General features: G+C 39.9%; 1 protein-coding gene across 2 annotated transcripts in view; it reads right to left on the reverse strand.

Moving 5' to 3' along the window:
- The window catches only part of LOC138371369 (uncharacterized), a 560,082-nt gene that overhangs the window by 215,158 nt on the left and 321,121 nt on the right, over nucleotides 1-23,803 (reverse strand). For both annotated transcript variants that reach the window (XM_069336150.1, XM_069336149.1), the window contains exon 3: nucleotides 1,225-1,926. In XM_069336150.1, coding sequence (XP_069192251.1) covers nucleotides 1,225-1,926 — 702 coding nt within the window. The remainder of the gene's footprint in view (nucleotides 1-1,224; nucleotides 1,927-23,803) is intronic.

Here is a 23,803-nt window from a genome sequence, read left to right on the forward strand (position 1 = left end):
GCCTCCATCAGACCACTGAGCCACATGGGGTTTTCCAGGGCCCTTCGTCGTATATTCTCACTAGGGGAAGTCTAGACTAAGTACTGCTAACCAGCGCCAAAAATTACCAAAACAAACTCCAAATTGCTGAACTCACGAGACATGTACACTCACGGGTACCTAGTAGAGGACTACCAAGATATAATTGGGTGAGGACCAAAACCAAGGGGCAGACCCCCCACCAGGCAGGAAAACAAAAACAATAAAAAAACAAAAAACCTCGCAGGAGCACAACGTGCCCAGGCGGAACAGAGCCGGCCACTATGAGTAGGTGACAACTAGCTGCACAATACCTTGCATCCCAACCAGTGACGAAAACTACCTCCTTCCCAGAGACAAAGAGGGGTGCATGAAGCACCCCAGCTGACTCCAATGGAGGGTAATCATCACGCAGCAAAAGCCTACAGCAGAGGTAGACCCCAAAGGTGATTTGTGGAAGGTAGCCCCAAGCTCCATGGGCAGTACTTACAGGCAGTACTCTAGGGCTACCTACCTAGGGAAGGTAACCCTAGACGCAAGCAGACCGAGTACTGGTTCTCCTGGCTCGCACACCACCACAGGACAGGACCACATCACAAGGCACAACACTGGAAAATTCAGAGCCAGAGTCGCACAACCGTCCAGGAAGCACATCAGCCACAGAACTGGTGTGTGGATAGCCGGCACGGGGGTCTGGGGCTCCCCTACTCCCTCCCGGGGAGGGAGGGTTGCTGCGCAGATGGCGGCACGGTGAAGGTTGTGACACCATGTTCGTTTGCTCATTTTTCATTTGGGGAGTTCTGTCCAATAGTTCGGCTTCCAGTAGCAATCTTTTAACCAGAATAGAGGTTTGTTTTGGGATGCCTACTTTTCTGGGTGCATTACCCGGTCGATGGCAGATATAGAATGCTTTCAACCACACGGGGGTTTCTATAGGCCATTGCTCGTCGTGCCTTTCTGAGGGGAGGCTAGGTTCTGGCTCGTGGTCCCCGTTAGGCCTAGAACTCCATTCGCTTGACTGATGCTAGGGTCTAATACATTCATATCAGTCCGGATAGCTTCGTGGAGCCGAAGGGGCTTCCCCCCAGAAAGTTTCCTATATATAAAGTCTACTCTCATCTTGATGTGTCTCTATGTCAAAAGTGTTTATATAGAGGCAATACTACACACAGTTGGGTGAGAACAATGTGACCTTCAGCAACGTACCTTCACTGAGGTGTGGACAGTCTTGACATCTGGGAAGTGCGTCTGGCACTTCTGGAGCCAATCTTCTATCTTCATGCTGCACTCATCAGCTGTGTCTATGGTTGTGTCAACCTCCTGTGGGGTGTTGACTGTGTCGAGGCTCCCCAACATGGCCTGCAGCTGAGTCTTCCCTTCCTCTCCTTGTGTTGTCATATTCACCACACTGGTATCCTCCAGTTCCAAAAGCTTCATTGCTGACTTGTTCTGCTCTACCAGAGCATAGAGTCTGTCCTGGAGCTGGAGGTGGTGAGTCTTCCAGTCCCCCAGCTCTCCCCGGTACTCCCCCAGCTGGGACAGTACCTCTTCACAGCTAGTAATGAGGCTGCTGATGGTGCTCTTCTGCTCCTGCACCAGGGAGCGTAACTTCTTGCTGATTCCTCTCGCAGGAGTTTTAATGGGTTTTGCTGGTACTGTTACCCCTGGCACAACCTCAATACCTTTTAGTTTTCTGATAAGGGCCTCCATACCATAACTGATTGGGAACTGAGTAGCAGCTGTGGCAGCGTGCTGGGCCCGGCAGCTGGGGCAGGTCACCTGACCATTCTTGATAGCATTGTCAATACACTGGGAGCAGAATGTGTGGCCGCACGGCAGTGTGCGAGGCCGTAGCTGATTGTCGCCATAATCGTTAAAACACACTGAACATTCCTCTGGCTTGTTATCCTGTGGAAAAGAATATTTGGTTAAGCTAGATGTAGTTGCAACAAAAAGTAATATTACAGTACTGTACTGTATTTTTCAATACAAATTATATAATATTTACATAATTTCCTTGTACAGAGGAACCTCAATATTTGCACTGCTTCCAATTCCCACTTTACAGTATTCAGACACAGTGTTCATCCGTTTGCCAAGCGTTCAGAAGTAAACATGCGTCTCTGCTGCTTCAGTTTCACCATAGCTGTTGTTCACTACACAACCCACTACACTTTTCTCTTGGATATTTTGGATATGTTTGATATTCTTAGTGTAAATAAGTCATCATGTCACTTATGAAGTTAGTGATAAGGGCCAAGCAAAAAAAAAAAACAAATGGTTTGAATCAAGACACAGATGAAGAAAGAACTCGTAGCTGAATATGAAAGTGGTGCCTGTGTGTCTGCTCTCGATACAGAGTTTGGTATTCCTAAATATAGTTCTCTAATAAAAGGAAGGTGTGCAAAATGGAAAACATTTTCTTGAAAATTATCACCCTGACAAACTGTGTTATAAACCTGTTGAAAGACATTGCCATGTCTCACTTTAGAAACATTTTAACCTCTGGGTTGCTCAGCTTCCAAATACGGCAACCCCCCCCCCCCCCCCCCCCGCCAGTGCGCAGGAAATATATTCTCTGGATTTTTTTAGTGTCAAAAACCCTTCCCTGAGTATGGATATGTTAACAAAAAGTCGAAATTGTACTTTGGCTGCTATGGGGTCCGTAAGGTCGTGGTTGGTCATGGGAACCGGTCATAAAACCAAAGGGAGCCGGTCGGCCGAGCGGACAGCACACTGGACTTGTGATCCTGTGGTCCTGGGTTCGATCCCAGGCGCCGGCGAGAAACAATGGGCAGTTTCTTTCATCCTATGCCCCTGTTACCTAGCAGTAAAAATAGGTACCTGGGTGTTAGTCAGCTGTCACGGGCTGCTTCCTGTGGGTGGAGGCCTGGTCAAGGACCGGGCCGCGGGGACACTAAAAAGCCCCGAAATCATCTCAAGATAACCTCAAGATGACGTCATTAAAGAGGAGCTGGAATGCACAGAACTCCTGAACTTGACCAATGAGGTGGTAGAGGTACTTGGAATCAAGGTAGAGAATATAAATCTAATTATTATTCTAATATACAAACTGCCAGATGCAACAGTTCAGGAATTCACTGAGCAGATCCACAAAATAGAAAATAGCCTTGGTAACCTAGCAAACCCAGTACCAGATATTATCTTCCTTGGAGACTTCAATCTACCCAGTTTACAATGGAGAATAGTAAACAGTAATACTATAGCATGAAATCAACCTGGAAATAACCAATCACAGGTCAGAGAACTACTGAGATTCTGTGACAAATTCTCGCTCAATCAGCAGATTACAGAACCGACTAGGAATGAGAACACGCTGGACCTCATATTCACGAACAATATCATTGCTCATTGAAGTGGAAACTAACATTAATAACGGTAGTAGGCCCAAGAGAAACAACAAGCGAGAAGGGCTATTCAACAAATTAAATTTTAATAATAAAAGGATAGACTCGGAGAAAATAAACAAGGAGCTTACAACATTCAATGGGAAAATGTTTAAGTAATAAAAAACCTACACAAGGTCCAACGTAGAAAGAGAACACAGACGACATTACAGAAGAAGAAAAAAGTTAACATAAGTGCTGAAGAAGGCACGACTTTCCATACAAAGAAGGAATAATTTAAACAGGGAGATTGAAGAAATCGAACAGACTGAAGCATTCATATCAACTTGACGAAAGGCAACTAAAACAGAAAGCAATTCAAAAAATAAAGAAATACCCAAAATATTTCTTCACATATGCTAAATCAAAAGCAAAAACCACTGCCAGTATTGGACCTATTCGTACTAGTGAAGGTTCATACACTGAGGATGACAAAGAAATTAGTGAAATCCTAAAAAAGCAATATGAGGACATGTTTAGCACCCCGATACACAGCATGAAAGTGGAAGATCCAGACAACTTCTTTATGCGTGATATACAAACCCCTGTAAATATAATTGATATCAACACGAGCGTGGCAGGTTTTGAAAGAGAAATTGACAATATGCCCATGCACTCAGCCCCGGGTTCAGACTCATGGAATTCAATATTTATAATGAAATTCAAAGTGCCAGTAGCACAGGCACTCAGTATAGTGTGGAGAAAGAGCTTGGATACGGGGGAGATACCAGATGCGCTTAAAGCAGCAGACATAGCCCCTCCACACAAGGGAGGTAGCAAAGCATTGGCAAAGAATTATAGACCAGTTGCACTTACATCCCACATAATAAAATTACTGTATTTGAGAGAGTGATCAGGAGTCAGGTCACTAGTTTCATGGAGACCAATGACCTCCACAATCCAGGCCAACATGGATTTAGAGCAGGAAGATCATGCCTCTCACAGATACTTGACCATTACGACAAAATCACTGAGGCATTAGAAGAAAAACAGAGTTCAGATGTAGTATACACAGATTCGCAAAGGCATTCGATAAATGTGACCATGAAGTGATAGCACACAAAATGAGGTCAATGGGAATAACTGGTAAAGTAGGACGCTGGATACTCAGTTTTCTGTCGAATAGACCAGAGAGAGTAACAGTTAACCATATAAAATCGAGTCCAAGAGCAGTTAAAAGCTGCAGTATCTCAAGGTACAGTCCTTGCACCATGGCTTTGCCTTATTCTCATATCAGATATAGACTCAAATACAAGGCACAGCTTTGTATCATCCTTTGCAGATGACACAAAAATCAGCATGAAAATTACCTCTGCTGAAGATATTGAAAAACTACAAGCAGATATTAATAAAGTTTTCGACTGGGCTACAGAAAATAACGTGATGTTTAACAGCGATAAATTCCAGGTACTAAGATACAGTAAAATTGAGAACCTTAAACTTAATACAGGGTACAAAACACAATCTAATTTGCCCATAGTAGGAAAGAAACATGTAAAGGATTTGGAAATAATGATGTCTGATGACCTAAATTTTAGGGAGCATAACCAAGCAAATATTGCGGCAGCCAGGAAAATGATAGGATAGATTACGAGAACTTTCAAATCCAGGGATCCCATCACAATGGTTGTACTCTTCAAATCACTTGTGCTGTCCCATCTTGAGTACTGCTCAGTACTCACTTCCCCATTTAGAGCAGGAGAGATTGCTGAAATAGAGGGAGTACAGAAAACATATACGAGATACATGAACGAGATAAAGCATCTAAATTATTGGGATCGTCTCAAAGCTCTCCGTATGTACTCACTAGAAAGATGATGGGAGAAATATCAAATAATATACAAGTGGGAAAATATTGGAGGGCCAGGTCCCAAATCTGCACAGTAAAATAACAACATACTGGAGTGAACAATATGGTAGAAAATGCAGAGTACTGTACAACCAGTTAAGAGTAGGGGTGAGTAGGTATCGCTGTATCTATCGATAGATAGATAGATACAGCGATAGCAGGCGGCTTGACGTTTGCGAGGCACTACACATCAAGAAGTCAACACCAGCAATCAACAGCCAATTATTGCACAACTATATTCTACCCACCTCAAGACTCCGCTCCAATATAGAAGCATCAAGAAATATGGACCAATAGGCTTTCTACAAACACTTCTATTCAATATCCATTGTTTCATGTTCTGTCTTGTGTTGATGAAATTAATACCCTATTAATACTCTTGTTCTGTCTTGTGTTGATGAAATTAATACCCTATTAATACCACATCTTGTTCTGTCTTGTGTTAATGCCACATCACCCCTTCCACCTCACTCAAATGTAGATATAAAATCGGAGATGCGTAAGTTCTATTCAGTTGTGTATTTGTGAACTAAAGTCTTTGAAAATGTAATAAGTTTTACGAAACGCGCTCGTGTCGCGTCAGACTAGAAATAAAAATGAATTTTGGAGAATTGATTTTTGATTTACCTCCAACAGTGAAGCGTAATGTACGAAAGATTGAGAAAATTCGTGTTAGAATTATTAATCTTACTTTTTCGGTCATATTTAATAATATATATATATATATATATATATATATATATATATATATATATATATATATATATATATATATATATATATATTATATATATATATATATTGTGACGGTAACGCGTTGGTGTTCGGCTGTTCAAAAGCTAGGGGTATGGCCTCGTCACATATAAAAAAAAAAATTGAAATTCTGGAACTTCGTCTGTGGTAAGGTAAGGAGAAGACACACAAAACACAAGTAAATTTTAACAATGAAATTTTAATTACGTTAAAGAAAGCAAAACATAAATAAAATGGACACACAAATTCGTATAATAAAATCAATCAAAGTAATAAGAATAATTAAATGGTAAAATGAAAAGTTACGTTAAGACAAATGAACAAATAACAAGAGTATGGCAAACAATGGAAATAGGTGTCGGAATATTGGCTTCAAGCTATCACTTCTCTTAGTACACGTAAGCCAGGGGCTTTAGTCTACCAAAGAGACGTGTTAACCTGTCGAAAGCACAGGATATTCTGAAGACTGAGGTCGTGGCGGCCCCAGACATCAAGTAGTATGGTGGGTGGAGTGTAGTTGCAGCTAGACCCATAGCCAATCAGCGATGAGCCGGCGACAAGACAGGTAGTTTGGCGGTTTGAGGTGGAGCAGGTGTTCCTGGCTGCATACGTTTTGTGCTCTGGCAAACCTTGCTGGTGTTGTCGTTGTTGGATTTTTCTTCTATACTTGTTTTATATAGATGTTTATTTCGACGTCTTTTGGAGGGAAGAGCAGGCTCAATCTCTTGAAGAAGATTATCGTCACAACTCTCCCCCGAAGCCTGCGGTTCTGGAAGAAGTACGTCGTTATGTGGTGGAGTAATAGATGGAGTCGCTTCTACTTCATAAACTCTGGAGAGATCATGGGCTAAGATGTTGACGGAATCTTGGTATAGCGTGTCTCCAGGTTGAATTTCTGCAGTTATCAAGCCCATAGTAGAAGACGTTGAGATGAGAAGTGGGCGTGCTGCAGGAGGTGTAGGGTGGTGTGGTCCGTGTTGATGATGGACCGAGCACTTTTCAGGTGTGGAGTGAAGTGCTGGAGCTTCAGGATGATGAAGAGTAGCTCCTTGCCAATTGTTCCGTAGTTCCTTGTAGCAGTAGTCGCCGACAGGTGTATTCTCCTCGCCTCGTTGCTGCATCACGACACCACCAACATCGGTACCACTGGCGTCGACATGGAGGATGAAGGGCTTATCTGATGAGGTGAGAGTGGAATTAGAATATGGCAAAGGAGCACGATTATTATCCTGAAAGTATTTGGGAAGATCATTAAGGATTTCGGAATTAGAAAGCGCTGACTCCTTGTCAGTGCTTTCGGGAGGAGAAGCTGGGAAGGTCTCACTGTGGATGTAGGGTTCTGTGAAGGTAGAACAGTTAATCAGAACAGTGAGAGGAGTACCATTATATTGCTTCAGGAGGTTGACGTGGCACAGCTGGGTCTTCCGCCGCCTATCTGGAGTCTCTATGACGTAGTTGTTGTTATTTCTGCACTCTTTGACGCGGTAGGGTCCTGAAAACCTGTTTTGTAAAGGTGAACCTGGGATAGGGAAGTATGCTAGAATGAAGTCTCCTGGCTTAAATTTTCGTACTTTGCTGGTCTGGTCGTAATGAGTCTTCATCCTCTCCTGGGCTTTCAATAGATTATCATGGGCAAAACGGTGGACTCTCTCTAGAATGTGTTGAAGGTTTTGAAGAAACTGGGGCACATTCTGATGCTCACTGAAGGTGGCATCTCGGAGAGAGTCTTTGAAAGCCTTAAGGGGAGTACGGCACTTACGGCCGTAGAGCATCTCATAAGGAGATACTCCTAGGGACTCATTGGGAAGACTTCTGTAAATACACATTATAAGGTCGATTTGCTTATCCCAATCCTTAGAGGTTTCACTACAAAACTTTTTCAAGAGTGCTTTGATAGTCTGATGACTACGTTCAAGAGAACCCTGTGAAGCAGGATGATAGGGGCTGGACAATACCTGTTTGATGTTGAACTCCTTCAGTGTCCTTTTGAAGAGATCACTGGTGAAGTTGGTACCACAGTCGCTCTGAATCTCCCTGGGAAATCCGTATTGAGTGAAGATCTTCAATAGATGTTTTACAACCGTAGCAGCCGTGATGTTCTTCACTGGAACTGCTATGGGAAATCTGGTGGTAGGACACAGGATGGTTAGGATGTAGGCGTTACCTGAACTGGTCCGAGGTAAAGGACCAACACAGTCTATTATAAGTCTGTGGAAAGGTTCCGCAGGCACCTGTATGGGAATCAGTGGCGCTCTGGGAATGGAGATGTTCGGTTTGCCTGCCATCTGACATGTATGACACTGTTTTACGTACTGTTTGACGCTATTTACCATACCTGGCCAGTAGTAGTCTTGACGAATTCCATGGTAAGTCTTGTTGAAGCCGTAGTGGGAGAGTGCTCCGTGGGCCAGGTGTAGAATAGTGGGCCGCAGGCTGGTAGGAATCACTAGTTGTTCGATGTTGGCCCAATCGTCCTCCTCCTTCAGTTTACTGGGTCTATATCTGCGGTAGAGCAAGTCGTTCTCTAGGAAGAACCCAGGAATACTGTCGGGTTGAGTCTCAGCCTGGAAAAACAATGGTGTTAAAGTAAGATCTTCCCTCTGCAACTTACGGAACTCCAACTTGGTCAGATTCGGGGGTAGTTTCTGAGGGTCTTGAGGGACAGCGGTAGCAGTAGAGTCAGCTGGCTGTGGACGTGCGGCTTGTGCACGGGTGGTCACGAGAACCGGAGGAGAAACTTCATCACTCTCTTGAACCTCTGCTGGAACATACGCTAGAATAGGGTTACTTGGCACAGAGTTACACACCTGGGGTTTGTCCATGACGATCAGGTTGGTCGGTTGCAGGTCTTCTGCCAAGTCGTTGCCTAGGAGAAGTTGCACTCCAGGCATGGGAAAAGGCTTTTCCCTGACGGCGACTTGGACTTCTCCGTTCACGTAGGGACAATCCAGGTGGACTCTGGCGAGAGGGTATGGAGTGGTAGCAGTGAGGTCAGTGATGAAGACAGTTTCTCCGGTGTAGACGATGTTGGGCACAGCCGACTTCAAGATGATCGATTGAAGAGCCGCTGTGTCCCTCAAGATCTTCAATTTGAAACGTCCCTCCGGATTTGAACCGATGGCAGAGACAGTTCCAGTATACAGGTGGTTACTGAAAAGAGAAAGATCATTAACATCAACACCAACATTCATCACAGGCTTACCGGACTTAGGAGGAGTTGGTTTGGGTTTCTGTGGGTCAGTGGTTCCCTTGTATTGAGACTTACCACACTTGTCTATGGTATGTCCATAGAGTCTACAATACTTGCAGTACAATTGCAAGCCAGCTTGATCGGTGTTCACTTTCTCGTAACTGGACCACGACTTCTTACTGGAGGATGGTTCGGGTGTCAGCCGGTGGATGAGGCTGTAAGTGTCAGCCGACTTAGCACACTTCAGGTAGTCGGTTTCTTCTTTATCTGCTAAGTAGAGGCGGACAGGAGGCGGCACACGCCTCAAGAATTCTTCAACAAGCATCAGGTTGACGAGTTCTGTAAAAGTAGAGACATGTGCTGCTTCCAGCCATTTCATGAAATACCTCCGTTTCGTGTTAGCAAACTCGAGGAAGGTAGTGGTACTTGCCTTCAGGTGGTCACGGAATTTCCTTCTATAACTTTCGGTGGAAAGTAGGTAGGCGTCCAACACTGCTTGTTTCAGAGTGTGGTAGTCATTCTCAGACGCCAGAGTACTGAGTGTGACTGCAGCTCTACCTGTAAGATGGACTCTGAGAAGTGTGGCCCATTGGTCGACAGGCCAACTGAGTTGATTAGCAAGGGTTTCAAAGGTGGTGAAAAACACATCAACTTCTGCTTCTACAAAGGATGGCATTAACTTACTTGCATGTGATATATTAAAACTGACGGGAAGATTGGCAGTAGCTTGCTGGCGTTGAGCGAGGTGTGAAGTCTCCAAGGCGATTTCCCGTTGACGACACTCTAGAGCCAGAGTCGCTTGTTGCTTGTCATGTTCGCGTTGCATCTCTAACTCGCGTTGTTTGGTTTCGAGCTGTACTCTCTCACGTTCACGGAGTAGTGCAACCTCACGTTCCTGGAGGGCGAGTCCACGTTCGTGTTCTTCTCTTCTCAAGGCAGCTTCGCGTTCTCTGAGGGTGATTTCTCGTTCTTGTTCTTCTCTTCTCAAAGCAGCCTCGCGTTCTTGTTCGTCTCTCCTCAAAGCGGCTTCGCGTTCGTGTTCTTCCCTCCGTATGGCAGCTGTTCGTTCTTCAATCTTGGCCAGCTCTAGTTTGAGTTTCAGCGTTGCCAAATCAGTTTTATCTGCAATATAGTAAGTTTCATGAGTTTCAGAGTCTATCTTACCTTGCTCTAAATAGTAATCCAGCAACAGGTTGTGTAGGTCATTTTTGTTGGCTTGGTAGGGAACTTCTAGTTGATACTCATGTGCAAGAGTTTGTAATTCAGTCCTCTTGGCACGACTTAAAGTCCCTATTTCATATGCTGGATTTGTACGGAAAGCTTGGAGACGAAACATGGTGAAATTAGCAAATAAAGGTACACGAATATTCAATAGTGAATGTCAGAAACAGGACAACGTGGCAACTGGTACCTATCCTGTGAGATCTTTAACAATTAAAGTTAAGTAAAAGATGTTAAATGATTAAATTAAATCAAGGGCGCAGGAAATCTTGTACCCGGTACTCATGTAAGAGGATAAGGGCAAGAAAATCCTACTAACAAATGAAACAGAGTTTCGAAAACAAATGAAGCAGTTAAATGCTTCAAAAGTAAAATTGGTAGTCCAAGGATGTAGGCATACCTTGCCACGTCTCTATAGGACATAAAGCAAGTTTTTCCTACTGAATTTAATATGATACTTACAGAATTAGCGAACTTTTGTGCTCTGAAAAAGTAAGCTAATTCCCTACCGTTGTATGTATCATCATCTCTGACTGACGTGTAGGGGTGCGAGGTGTCAACTGGTGACGAGAACTGCTGCTGAGGTCCCAATTCAGCAACTAAAGTTCGAGCTAGAGGAACTATGGCCCTCTTTGTCCTCCTACAGTCAGATTGCAGAAGATTGGGTACTCTTGACCCGGGGCAGACCACAGTACCAGGGTACCAATATGATGATCTGTCAAAATGAGAAATATTCAAGGGACAAAGATGGTAAACACGAGTAATAACACAGAGGGAGAGATGACCAATTAAGAGTATGACTGCGGCCTACAGTCACCACGTAATCCAAAGTTGTCTCACCTTCACTATATGTTACTCTCGTAATGCACAATACACCGCACCTTATAAAAAATGAAATTGAATATGAAAAATAGTAAAGCTACGTTAACAAAGTTAAATACGCTTACCATAAATTACCACTTGGCACCAGTACCTGAGTGAAGCTCCTAGGACAGGCCCCCATATAACTTGTGACGGTAACGCGTTGGTGTTCGGCTGTTTAAGGCTAGGGGTATGGCCTCGTCACATAGTTATAAAAAAAAATAGAAAAACTGGAACTTCGTCTGTGGTAAGGTAAGGAGAAGACACACAAAACACAAGTAAACTTTAACAATGAAATTTTAATTACGTTAAATAAATCAAAACATGAAAAAATGGACAAACAAATTCGTATAATAAAATCAATCAATCAAAATAATAAGAATAATTAAATGACACAATGAAAAGTTACGTTAAGACAAAATAACAAGAAGTGCAATACAAAAATAAAGGTAAGGTGCTGGAATATTGGCTTTAAGCTACCACCTCTCTCAGTACACGCTAACGTCTAGCCGGGAGGAGTGGTAACTGCGGAAGCACAGAATATTCTGAGGTCTGAGGTCGTGGCGACCCCAGACATCAAGTAGTATGGGGGGGTGGAGTGCAGTTGCAGCCCGGCCGGCGACCAATCAGCGAGGAGCCGGCAGCGATCAACAGGTAGTTTGGCGGTTTGAGTCTGAACAGGTGTCCCTGGCTGCATACGTTTTGCGCTCTGGCAAACCTTGGAGATGTTGTTGTCGTTGTTGGACATTTCTTCCCTAGTAGTTTTATATAGTTTGTTGCGACGTATTTGTAGAGGGAAGAGCAGGCTCAATCTCTTGAAGGAGATTATTGTCACAATATATATATATATATATATATATATATATATATATATATATATATATATATATATATATATATATATATATATATATATATATATATATATATATACATATATATATATATATATATATATATACATATATATATATATATATATATATATATATATATATATATATATATATATATATTAGTATATTTTGGTAGCAGTCTTGCCTGTAGACATATATTATTAAATATGAACCGAAAAAGTAAGATTAATAATTCTAACACGAATTTTCTCAATCTTTCGTACATTTCTTTTCACTGTTGGAGGTAAATAAAAAATCAATTCTCCAAAATTCATTTTTATTTCTAGTCTGACGCGACACGAGCGCGTTTCGTAAAACTTATTACATTTTCAAAGACTTTAGTTCACAAATACACAACTGAATAGAACTTACGCATCTCCGATTTTATATCTACATTTGAGTGAGGTGGAAGGGGTGATGTGGCATTAACACAAGACAGAACAAGATGTGGCATTAATAGGGTATTAATTTCATCAACACAAGACAGAACAAGAAGTGGTATTAATAGGGTATTAATTTCATGAACACAAGACAGAACACGAAACAATGGATATTGAATAGAAGTGTTTGTAGAAAGCCTATTGGTCCATATTTCTTGATGCTTCTATATTGGAGCGGAGTCTTGAGGTGGGTAGAATATAGTTGTTCATTAATTGGCTGTTGATTGCTGGTGTTGACTTCTTGATATGTAGTGCCTCGCAAACGTCAAGCCGCCTGCTATCGCTGAATCTATCGATGATTTCTGTGTTGTTTACTAGGATTTCTCTGGCGATAGTTTGGTTGTGGGGAGAGATTATATGTTCCTTAATGGAGCCCTGTTGCTTATGCATCGTTAAACGCCTAGAAAGAGATGTTGTTGTCTTGCCTATATACTGGGTTTTTTGGAGCTTACAGTCCCCAAGAGGGCATTTGAAGGCATAGACGACGTTATTTATAGTCTCTTTTAAAGCGTTCTGTTTTGTGTCTGGAGAGTTTCTCATGAGTAGGCTGGCCGTTTTTCTGGTTTTATAGTAAATCGTCAGTTGTATCCTCTGATTTTTGTCTGTAGGGATAACGTTTCTATTAACAATATCTTTCAGGACCCTTTCCTCCGTTTTATGAGCTGTGGAAAAGAAGTTCCTGTAAAATAGTCTAATAGGGGGTATAGGTGTTGTGTTAGTTTTCTCTTCAGAGGTTGCATGGCTTTTCACTTTCCTTCTTATGATGTCTTCGACGAAACCATTGGAGAAGCCGTTATTGACTAGGACCTGCCTTACCCTACAGAGTTCTTCGTCGACTTGCTTCCATTCTGAGCTGTGGCTGAGAGCACGGTCGACATATGCGTTAACAACACTCCTCTTGTACCTGTCTGGGCAGTCGCTGTTGGCATTTAGGCACATTCCTATGTTTGTTTCCTTAGTGTAGACTGCAGTGTAGAAACCTCCGCCCTTTTCCATGACTGTTACATCTAGAAAGGGCAGCTTCCCATCCTTTTCCATCTCGTAAGTGAAACGCAGCACGGAACTCTGCTCAAATGCCTCCTTCAACTCCTGCAGATGTCTGACATCAGGTACCTGTGTAAAAATGTCGTCAACATACCTGCAGTATATGGCCGGTTTCAAGTTCATGTCGACTAAGACTTTTTGCTCGATGGTACCCATGTAGAAGTTTGCAAACAGGACACCTAGGGGAGAACCCATGGCGACCCCATCTACTTGCTTATACATGTGCCCATCCGGGCTCAAGAAGGGTGCCTCTTTAGTACAAGCTTGGAGTAGTTTCCTCAGAATATTTTCTGGTATGTCAAGAGGAGTACAGGCTGGATCACGATACACTCTGTCGGCTATCATTCCGATTGTCTCGTCCACAGGTACGTTGGTAAACATGCGATTCTACGTCCAACGAGGCTCTTATCCCTGTGGCCTGTGTGCCCCGCAGTAAGTCAACAAATTCCTTTGGAGACTTCAGGCTGAAGGCGCAAGGAACATAAGGAGTCAGCAGGCCGTTGAGTCGCTTCGCCAGTCTGTACGTGGGTGTGGGTATCTGGCTAATGATTGGCCGAAGTGGGTTTCCAGGCTTGTGTGTCTTGACATTTCCATACGCATATCCAGGTTTATATTCCCCAATGATCTTTGGCAGGTGGAGTCCGGATTTCTTGGCGTTCACAGGTTCGATCAGTTTGCTGACCTTTGCTTTTAATTCGGCTGTAGTGTCCTTCGTTACCCTTTGGAACTTAGTTTGGTCAGAGAGTATGATGTTCACACATATATATATATATATATATATATATATATATATATATATATATATATATATATATATATATATACATATATATATATATATATGTATATATATATATATATATATATATATATATATATATATATATATATATATATATATATATATATATATATATATGTCGTACCTAGTACCCAGAACGCACTTCTCAGCCTACTATGCAAGGCCAGATTTGCCTAATAAGCCAAGTTTTCATGAATTAATTGTTTTTTGACTAACTAACAAACCTAACCTAACCTAACCGATCTTTTTCAGCTACCTAACCCAACCTTACCTATAAAGATAGGTTAGGTTAGGTTAGGTAGGGTTGGTTAGGTTCGGTCATATATCTACGTTAATTTTAACTCAAATAAAAAAAAATTGACCTCTCACATAATGAAATGGGTAGCTTTATCATTTCATAAGAAAAAAATTAGAGAAAATATATTAATTCAGGAAAACTTGGCTTATTAGGCAAATCGGGCCTTGCATAGTAGGCCGAGAAGTGCATTCTGGCTACTAGGTACGACATATATATATATATATATATATATATATATATATATATATATATATATATATATATATATATATATATATATATATATTTATATATATATATATATATATATATATATATATATTAGTATATTTTGGTAGCAGTCTTTCCTGTAGACATATATTATTAAATATCACCGAAAAAGTAAGATTAATAATTCTAACACGAATGTTCTCAATCTTTCGTACATTTCTTTTCACTGTTGGTGGTAATTCAAAAATCAATTCTCCAAAATTCATTTTTATTTCTAGTCTGAGCGCGTTTCGTAAAACTTATTACATTTTCAAAGACTATAGTCTTTGAAAATGTATATGTAATGTAAAATAATGTAAAATGTAATGTAAAATAACTCTTTCAGTGCCTGAGCCTAACCTAACTTAATCTAACTTTGTCTAAGGTGCTGTCTCTGCCTTACCATTTACCTAATGTTCTCTCATTCATATAATTTCCTAAATAATCCATCAAGTCTCCATGCACTTATGCAAGCATCTACCTCAGTTTCATTGTAAAATTTTACTCTTAAATCTAATCTTACCCTATTCCATTTAAATTGTAAATTTAATTGCATTGATCTATGTCATTTATTGAAATCAATTATTGATCTCATTTTGTTCTTTTAATTAAGTTCATTCTAATTATATGTTAAAACTAAGCTAATTAAAATTTATTATCTTTAAGATTATTTTACTTTACAATTATCATTTGTCAAATTTTTTTTTGTATATATATTCATCCTGACAGTCTCTACTGATTTTTTGTTCTCTCCACCAAACTTGTGTATCCTCCATGGCTATCTAGTGACTTTTATTCTACCTCTAATTGTTTCAATTCTTTTGTTTACTTGCATTTATTGTTGTGATTTGCCATAATTATTCTCTAATTTTAGCAGACTCAATACTTTGTAAGCTCTTATTGTATTGTTATATTATTATATTGCTGTGTTTTGCTACTATAACTTTCTATTTTACAGCAGATTTAGTTTTCATCTGTTCCTGAAATTGCTTATCTTATTGTATCGTGACATTATCTTATCTATATGCTTACTGATATTGATCCAGATCGAAATCTTCTGTCCCATATCCACACAAATCAGCACATTGATCATCATTATTGCAGGTATTACACAGCAAATCTTGCAAAAAACAAACTCCTAAATAGCACCTGCTTATCAGTTTACAACCAAAATGTTAGGTCACTTGGTAAACATTTTGATGATATAAATGCACTTCTTACAGCACTAGGTACTAAATTATCTTTCATCATTTTAACAGAAACTTGGCTAAGTAATGACTATACCCAACTCTACAATTTAGCTGGTTATAAAGCCATTCATAACTGCAGGCCTAATAAAAAAAGGAGGCGGTACAGCAATATATTACAAAGATACCTTCACTTGCAATAGTGTCATTAGTGATAGAGACGACTATTGTGAATATACCTTTGCCAAGTTCTCCAGTAAATCCCTTAAATCCTCCCTGATAATCGGTGCCATCTATAGATTTCCTAATACCAACATAGCTTTATTCTCTGACAATGTAAGGAATCTTATCATAAATAACAATCTCAACAAAAATCACATCATTCTGGGAGGTGATTTCAATATTGACCTGGGTCTTCAAAACAACCCTCAAGTTGACTATTTCCGTAACAGCATGCACTCCTGTATGCTAATCCCCACAATCACCAGGCCCACCCGAGTCACTCAAGCATCTGCCACTACCCTGGATCACCTATGGACTAATATAACAGCTCCCCTTGCATCTGGGGTAATTTATGACAGAACAACTGACCACTATCCTACTTTCCTCATTGCAAACATTGACACATCACCACCAGAAACCAAAAAACTTTCATTCAGGCTACATAGTGAATCAGCTTTAGGCAATCTCTCTAATGCACTCCACAATATTAACTGGGAATCAGAATTTAATAATTCACAGGATATAAACTCATAAACTAACCTCTTTCTCTCCAAAACTCTAAGCCTCTACAACACTCACTGTCCCCTCTTTACCAAACAAGTAACTGATAAAAGAAAAAATAACCCGTGGCTCACAAGTGGCATAATTAAATCAATCAACAAAAAACATGAATACGAAAAGAAATTTAGGAGTGGCCTAGTTTCAATGGAAGTAGTTAAAAGGTACTCGTCAGTGCTTACCAGTATCATAAGAAAAGCAAAACTTTCATATTATGAGACTAGATTCAAAGAAGCAAAAGGCAACATGAAAAGCACATGGAATACCATCTCTAACATCCTGGGAACTAAACAACACTCCCACAACCAGATAACACTCTCTAAGGATGGCCTTACACTGTCATCTGACTTAGAAATGGCGAATGAATTTAATAGCTTCTTTTCATCGATTGGTGCTAACCTTGCAAGTAAAATCCCACAGACTCAGACACATATCAACACATATCTCTCAGGCAGCTATCCAAACTCTCTTCTCCTCTCACCAGTCAGCCCGTCAGATGTTGTGTCCATCATACACTCACTAAAAACCAAAGCTGGGAACATCAGTGAAATCCCATCCATTGTATACAAGAGCGCCTCCCATGACATTGCGCCACCTGTAGCTCTGCTGTTCATCAAATCCCTTGAGTGTCATACCTTCCCTGATATCCTTAAAAAAGCAAGAGTAACGCCAGTTCATAAAGGAGGTAATCCGTCAGACATAAACAACTATAGACCAATATCGAACCTACCCATACTATCAAAAATATTTGAAAAAAATTATCTACAAACAGCTCTACTCCTATCTCGTAAAATTCGACATTCTTAGCCCCTGTCAGTTTGGCTTCCGCTCTCAAAAGAGTACCAACGATGCAATTATTAGTCTCCTTGATATAATTTACTCAGCTCTTGACAAAAATGAGTTTCCAATTAAACTCTTCATTGACCTGAGAAAGGCCTTTGATACTGTTAATCACGATTACCTCTTAAGTAAACTCCATCATTATGGAATCCGAGGCCATTCACTGGACTATATCCAATCCTATCTTAGTGATAGACACCAATGTGTAGCCATCAATAATATAATTTCTCTCATTCTACCAATAACTGTTGGAGTGCCACAGGGCAGCATCTTGGGACCTCTTCTTTTTCTTATATACATTAATGATCTGCCTAATGTCTCTAACATTCTGAAACCTATTTTGTTTGCTGATGATACTACCCTCATCTACTCCAACTCCAACCCACATACACTAAATGGTGTTGTTAATAATGAACTAAAAAAAGTCCACTTATGGATGTCAACCAACAAACTAACACTTAACATAGAAAAGACCTACTACATCCTATTCGGAAGCAAATCTACAAATGCAATTCAACTTCAGATTGACAATGTAAACATTAGCAATATAAGTGATGGAAAGTTTCTTGGCCTATTCCTAGACAAGAGACTCAACTTCAGTACCCACATACAACACATAATTAAGAAAGTCTCTAAAACAGTTGGTATACTCTCCAAAATCAGATATTATGTTCCTAACTCTGCTCTCATCTCTCTATATTATGCACTAATCTATCCCTATCTCAACTATGGTATCTGTGCATGGGGTTCAACCACTGCAAACCACCTCAAGTCCATCATCACCCAGCAAAAATCTGCTATCAGAATAATATCAAATTCTGCTTTCAGACAACACACAGCCCCCTTGTTTAACTCCCTAAACATGCTAAACATAATCTCACTCCACAAGTTCTCTTGTGTCAACTACATTTACAAAACCCTGTTCTTAAATGCAAATCCTTGTCTGAAACTCTTCTTGGACAGATGTAATAGGACCCATTATCACCACACCAGAAATAAATATCTCTTTGATATCCCCAGAGTTAAACTTAATCTGTGTAAACACTCTATGCAAATAAAGGGACCCAGTTTATGGAACTCACTCCCTACTGAATTGAAAAGCTGTCCAACTTTTACATCATTCAAAATCAATACTAAAAAGTACCTAATTTCATCTTCATAGTTTTTCACTTTTTGCCTTAAAATTGCACTGTATCAATTGCTACCCAATCTCCCAACCTTTATGTTCCCAATTTGAACATCTTTACCATTGTGATCATTGCTGTCTTCTTATATGTGCTGCCAATTTTTCTTATATGTGCTTATATGTGTATGGTGTTTATAAATTTAGTTTATCTGTATCTTTTGCTACCCAGTCTCCCAATCTTTATGTACCCAATCTGAACATCTTTACCATTGTGATCATTGCTGTCAATCTGTTGTATGGTGTCTATTAACCTTGTTTAAATTACTAATCAAGCTGTCAATGTAATCAATCAGAGCTTTAATATAACAATGTGTTTTAATATATCTACTTATCTCTCTCATCTCATTTTTCTCTTGTAATGTATCTTTATCATTTATCAATTCTGATTGAAATTACCTACTTAAAATTATCTGCTAGATTAAGGACCTGCCCGAAACGCTGTGCGTACTAGTGGCTTTACAAGAATGTAAATACTGTACTATCCAATGTATTCTCACAAACCCAATGTACCTTCTTGTATATATATAAATAAATAAATAAATAAATAAATAAATAAATAAATAAATAAATAAATAAATAAATAATGTAATGTAACATCTTTTCTTCAAACAACTCTTAGCCTTTATAACACCCACTGTCCTATGCTTACAAAACAAGTCACAAACAAAAGGCTTAACAATCCTTGGCTTACAAAGGGAATACTTAAATCCATTAACAAAAAACACGATCTTGAGAAAAAGTATAGGTTAGGAACCGTCTCCAAAGAATTCTCAAAGAATTACTCGTTATTGGTATCTAAAATAATTAGACGAGCCAAAACTAAATACTATGAAGATAAATTTACCCAAATAAAGAGCAACATTAAAAAAACTTGGAGCACAATTTCACAAATATTGGGATCAAAAAAGATTTTAAATAACAAACCAACACTCCTGTCCAATAACATTGGTCAGCTTTCAGCCTCTGATTCTGCTATTGAGTTCAATTGGTTCTTCTCTTCCATTGGGTCATCCCTTGCAAATGATATTCCATCTTCCAGTCCTGATGTTAAGGACTATCTTACAGGTAACTATCCAGTCTGTGTACCTAAAGCCTACTAATTCCACTGATGTCAATGAGATAATGCTTTCCCTTAAAACCAAGTCTAGTGCCCTCGAGGAGATACCAACTTTAGTTTACAAAAAAGCCTCCAGATCTTTAGCCCCTGCTATTGCATTGCTCTTCAACAAGTCACTTGAACTCCAAACCTTTCCAGACATTCTAAAAAAAGCAAGAGTAACTCCCCGTCAACAAATGTGGTGATCTCACAGATGTTAACAACTACAGACCTATATCAATCCTGCCTAACTTGTCAAAAATATTTGAAAAACTAATCTACAAGCAGCTTTACCCTTTTCTAGCAAAACACAATGTACTTAGCTCTTGTCAGTATGGCTTCAGACCCAAAAAAAGCACTAACGATGCACTTATTAGTATGATTAACTTGATTCACGCAGCTCTTGATAAAAAGGAGTTCCCTGTTGGGTTATTTGTGGACCTGCGTAAGGCTTTTGACACTGTCAACCACCAAAACCTTCTTCTTAAATTACATCATTATGGAGTCAGAGGACACTCCCTGCAATACCTCAAATCTTATCTTACTTACAGGCTCCAGTATGTATTATTATTCTGTGAATAATTTTTATTCTGTGAATAATAATTGTATTATTCACAGTATTATTCTGTGAATAATACTGTGAATTTCTCCCACCCTACCCATCAACATTGGTGTTCCTCAGGGCAGCATACTTGGCCCTCTTCTCTTTCTCAGCTACATTAATGACCTTCCAAATGCCTCCCAACACCTCAAACCAATTCTATTTGCTGACGACACAACCTTCATTTACTCCAGCCCTGACCCCCTTGCTCTAAATGCCACAGTAAATACTGAGCTAAAGAAAGTCCATCTTTGGCTAACTGCCAACAAACTCACCCTTAACATTGACAAAACGTTCTATATTCTGTTTGGCAATAAATCCTCTAATCAAATAAATCTCAAAATAAACAATACCCAAATTTGTAACAAATTAGATGGAAAATTCTTTGGCGTTCTCATTGACCACAAGCTGAATTTCCAGGGACACATTCTAAATATATCAAAAAAAGTTTCAAAAACTGTTGGCATTCTTTCTAAGATCAGATATTATGTACCCCGCCCTGCCCTGGTGACTCTCTATTACTCCCTCATCTATCCATATCTCAACTATGGTATTTGTGCTTGGGGTTCTACTACCCAAAATCATTTACGTCCTCTAATTACTCAACACAAAGCTGCTATTAGGACAATATCCAACTCTAGCCCCAGACATCACTCGCTACCCCTACTCAAATCTCTGAATATGTTAGATATTAAGTCACTGCACATTCTCTCATGTGTATTATACATATATAAAACGCTGAACTGTAATGCCAATCCTGACCTCAAAAGCTTCATTGAAGGTTGTAACAGAACCCATGAGCACCACACCAGAAATAAATACAGTTTTGATATTCCTAGAGTACGACTTAATCAAACTAGAAATGCTCTTCAAATCAAGGGACCCAGAATGTGGAATGACCTTCCCAAGCATGTTAAAGACTGTACCTCTCTCAACCAGTTTAAGATAAAAACGAAGCACTACCTAATAAATTCCCTGTAACCTACCTTACCCCGCTGTTGTCAACCCATGTCTGTTTTCTTTCAAAACAACGCTGTTTGAATGTAATTGTCTGTAATAATTTGTAATTGTATTTGTGCTGCTTTTTCAGCCATGTCCCCCCCCCCTCTTTTACCTCAATTTTTATTTGTCCCCGACACATTTTATTCTTTATACCCATTAGTATTAAGCTATAGTCATTAATGTTTTTCCTGCCCGAAACGATTTGCGTAATAGTGGCTTTAGGCATTGTATGTACTAGCTCTATCTATTAATCCAACAAATTTTGTAAAATCTCTTGTATGTATGTACCTTACCTAAAAAAACATTTATTTATTTATTTATTATTTATTTATTTGCTTGGGTTAAACTCTAACAGCCATTTGTTCGACCATTCCTGCAGCTTGTCCGGGTCTTCTTGAAGCCTCAAGCTGTCCTCCTCTGTCTTAATCCTTCTCATAATTTTGTGTTACGTCACTGTTAACGGTGACGTCATGGCGGCTTGTGTAACGTCACTGTTAACAGTGACGTCATGGCGGCTCGTGTAACGTCACTGTTAACGGTGACGTCATGGCGGCTTGTGTAACGTCACTGTTAACAGTGACGTCATGGCGGCTTGTGTAACATCACTGTTAACGGTGACGTCATGGCCGCTTGTGTAGCGTCACTGTTAACGGTGACGGCTCGTGTAACGTCACTGTTAACGGTGACGTCATGGCGGCTTGTGTAACGTCACTGTTAACGGTGACGATATGACGGCTCGTGTAACGTCACTGTTAACGGTGACGTCATGACGGCTTGTGTAACGTCCCCCCCTTCGGACACTGTGGACACTGAATCTCTTCCCACACTCTGGACACTGATGAGGTTTATCACCTAAATGCACTAACATGTAAGTTTTCACATATGAAGCACCGGTGAATACCTTCTGACACTGTGGACACTGGTGAGTCTTCATCTTCTTTATGACAGGTGCAGTTTGTGTGAAGGTTTTCTCCCCCGGATGTTGGGAGAAGCGTCAAGGCTTGAGTGTTGTTTCTTAGAGTTAGACTTGATGTGAGCACTTGGTGGTCAATGGTGGTGCTTCTTCTTTATGATAGGTGCAGTTTGTGTCAAGGTTTTCCCTTAATGCTCGTGCTGGACCTCACCGGCGGGTGCTGCTAAAATGGCGGCGGTTGTTTACCCTCTCATCACCTGAGCGTTCCAATGTTTTTGTCTGGTTCCACATAACATTTTTCCTACTTCTTATTTTTGTTTATAAGTGATCATTTACAATTAACACTTGTATTTTTATTTTTGTTTTTCAATCAAAGAATGTACTTGAAATGGTTTCTTTAAACATAAAGCCACACGATTATACTTTTTGAAGGAAATAGCTCTCCCCCAGTTGATGCACTACATGCGCAGAGTTGACCAACAAGTTTTTCATATTCACTTTTATTTATTTATTTATTTACATATATACAAGAAGGTACATTGGGTTTGTGAGAATACATTGGATAGTACAGTATTTACATTCTTGTAAAGCCACTAGTACGCACAGCGTTTCGGGCAGGTCCTTAATCTAGCAGATAATTTTAAGTAGGTAATTTCTATCAGAACTGATAAATGATAAAGATACATTGCAAGAGAAAAATTAGATGAGAGAGCTTAGTAAGTATATTAAAGCACATTGTTATATTAAAGCTCTGATTGATTACATTGACAGCTTGATTAGTAATTTAAACAAGATTAATAGACACCATACAGCAGATTGACAGCACATATAAGACAGCAATGATCACAATGGTGAAGATGTTCAGATTGAGTACATAAAGATTGGGAGACTGCAGGGTAGCAAAAGATACAGATAAACAAGATTTATAAACACCATACAACAGATTGGCAGCACATATAAGAAGACAGCAATGATCACAATGGTAAAGATGTTCAAATTGGGAACATAAAGGTTGGGAGATTGGGTAACAATAGATACAGTGCAATTTTAAGGCAAAAAGTGAAAACTATGAGGATGAAATTAGGTACTTTTTAGTATTGATTTTGAATGATGTAAAAGTTGGACAGCTTTTCAATTCAGTAGGGAGTGAGTTCCATAAACTGGGTCCCT

This window comes from Procambarus clarkii, chromosome 35, assembly GCF_040958095.1.
Source record: "Procambarus clarkii isolate CNS0578487 chromosome 35, FALCON_Pclarkii_2.0, whole genome shotgun sequence".
NCBI classification, from domain to species: domain Eukaryota; kingdom Metazoa; phylum Arthropoda; class Malacostraca; order Decapoda; family Cambaridae; genus Procambarus; species Procambarus clarkii.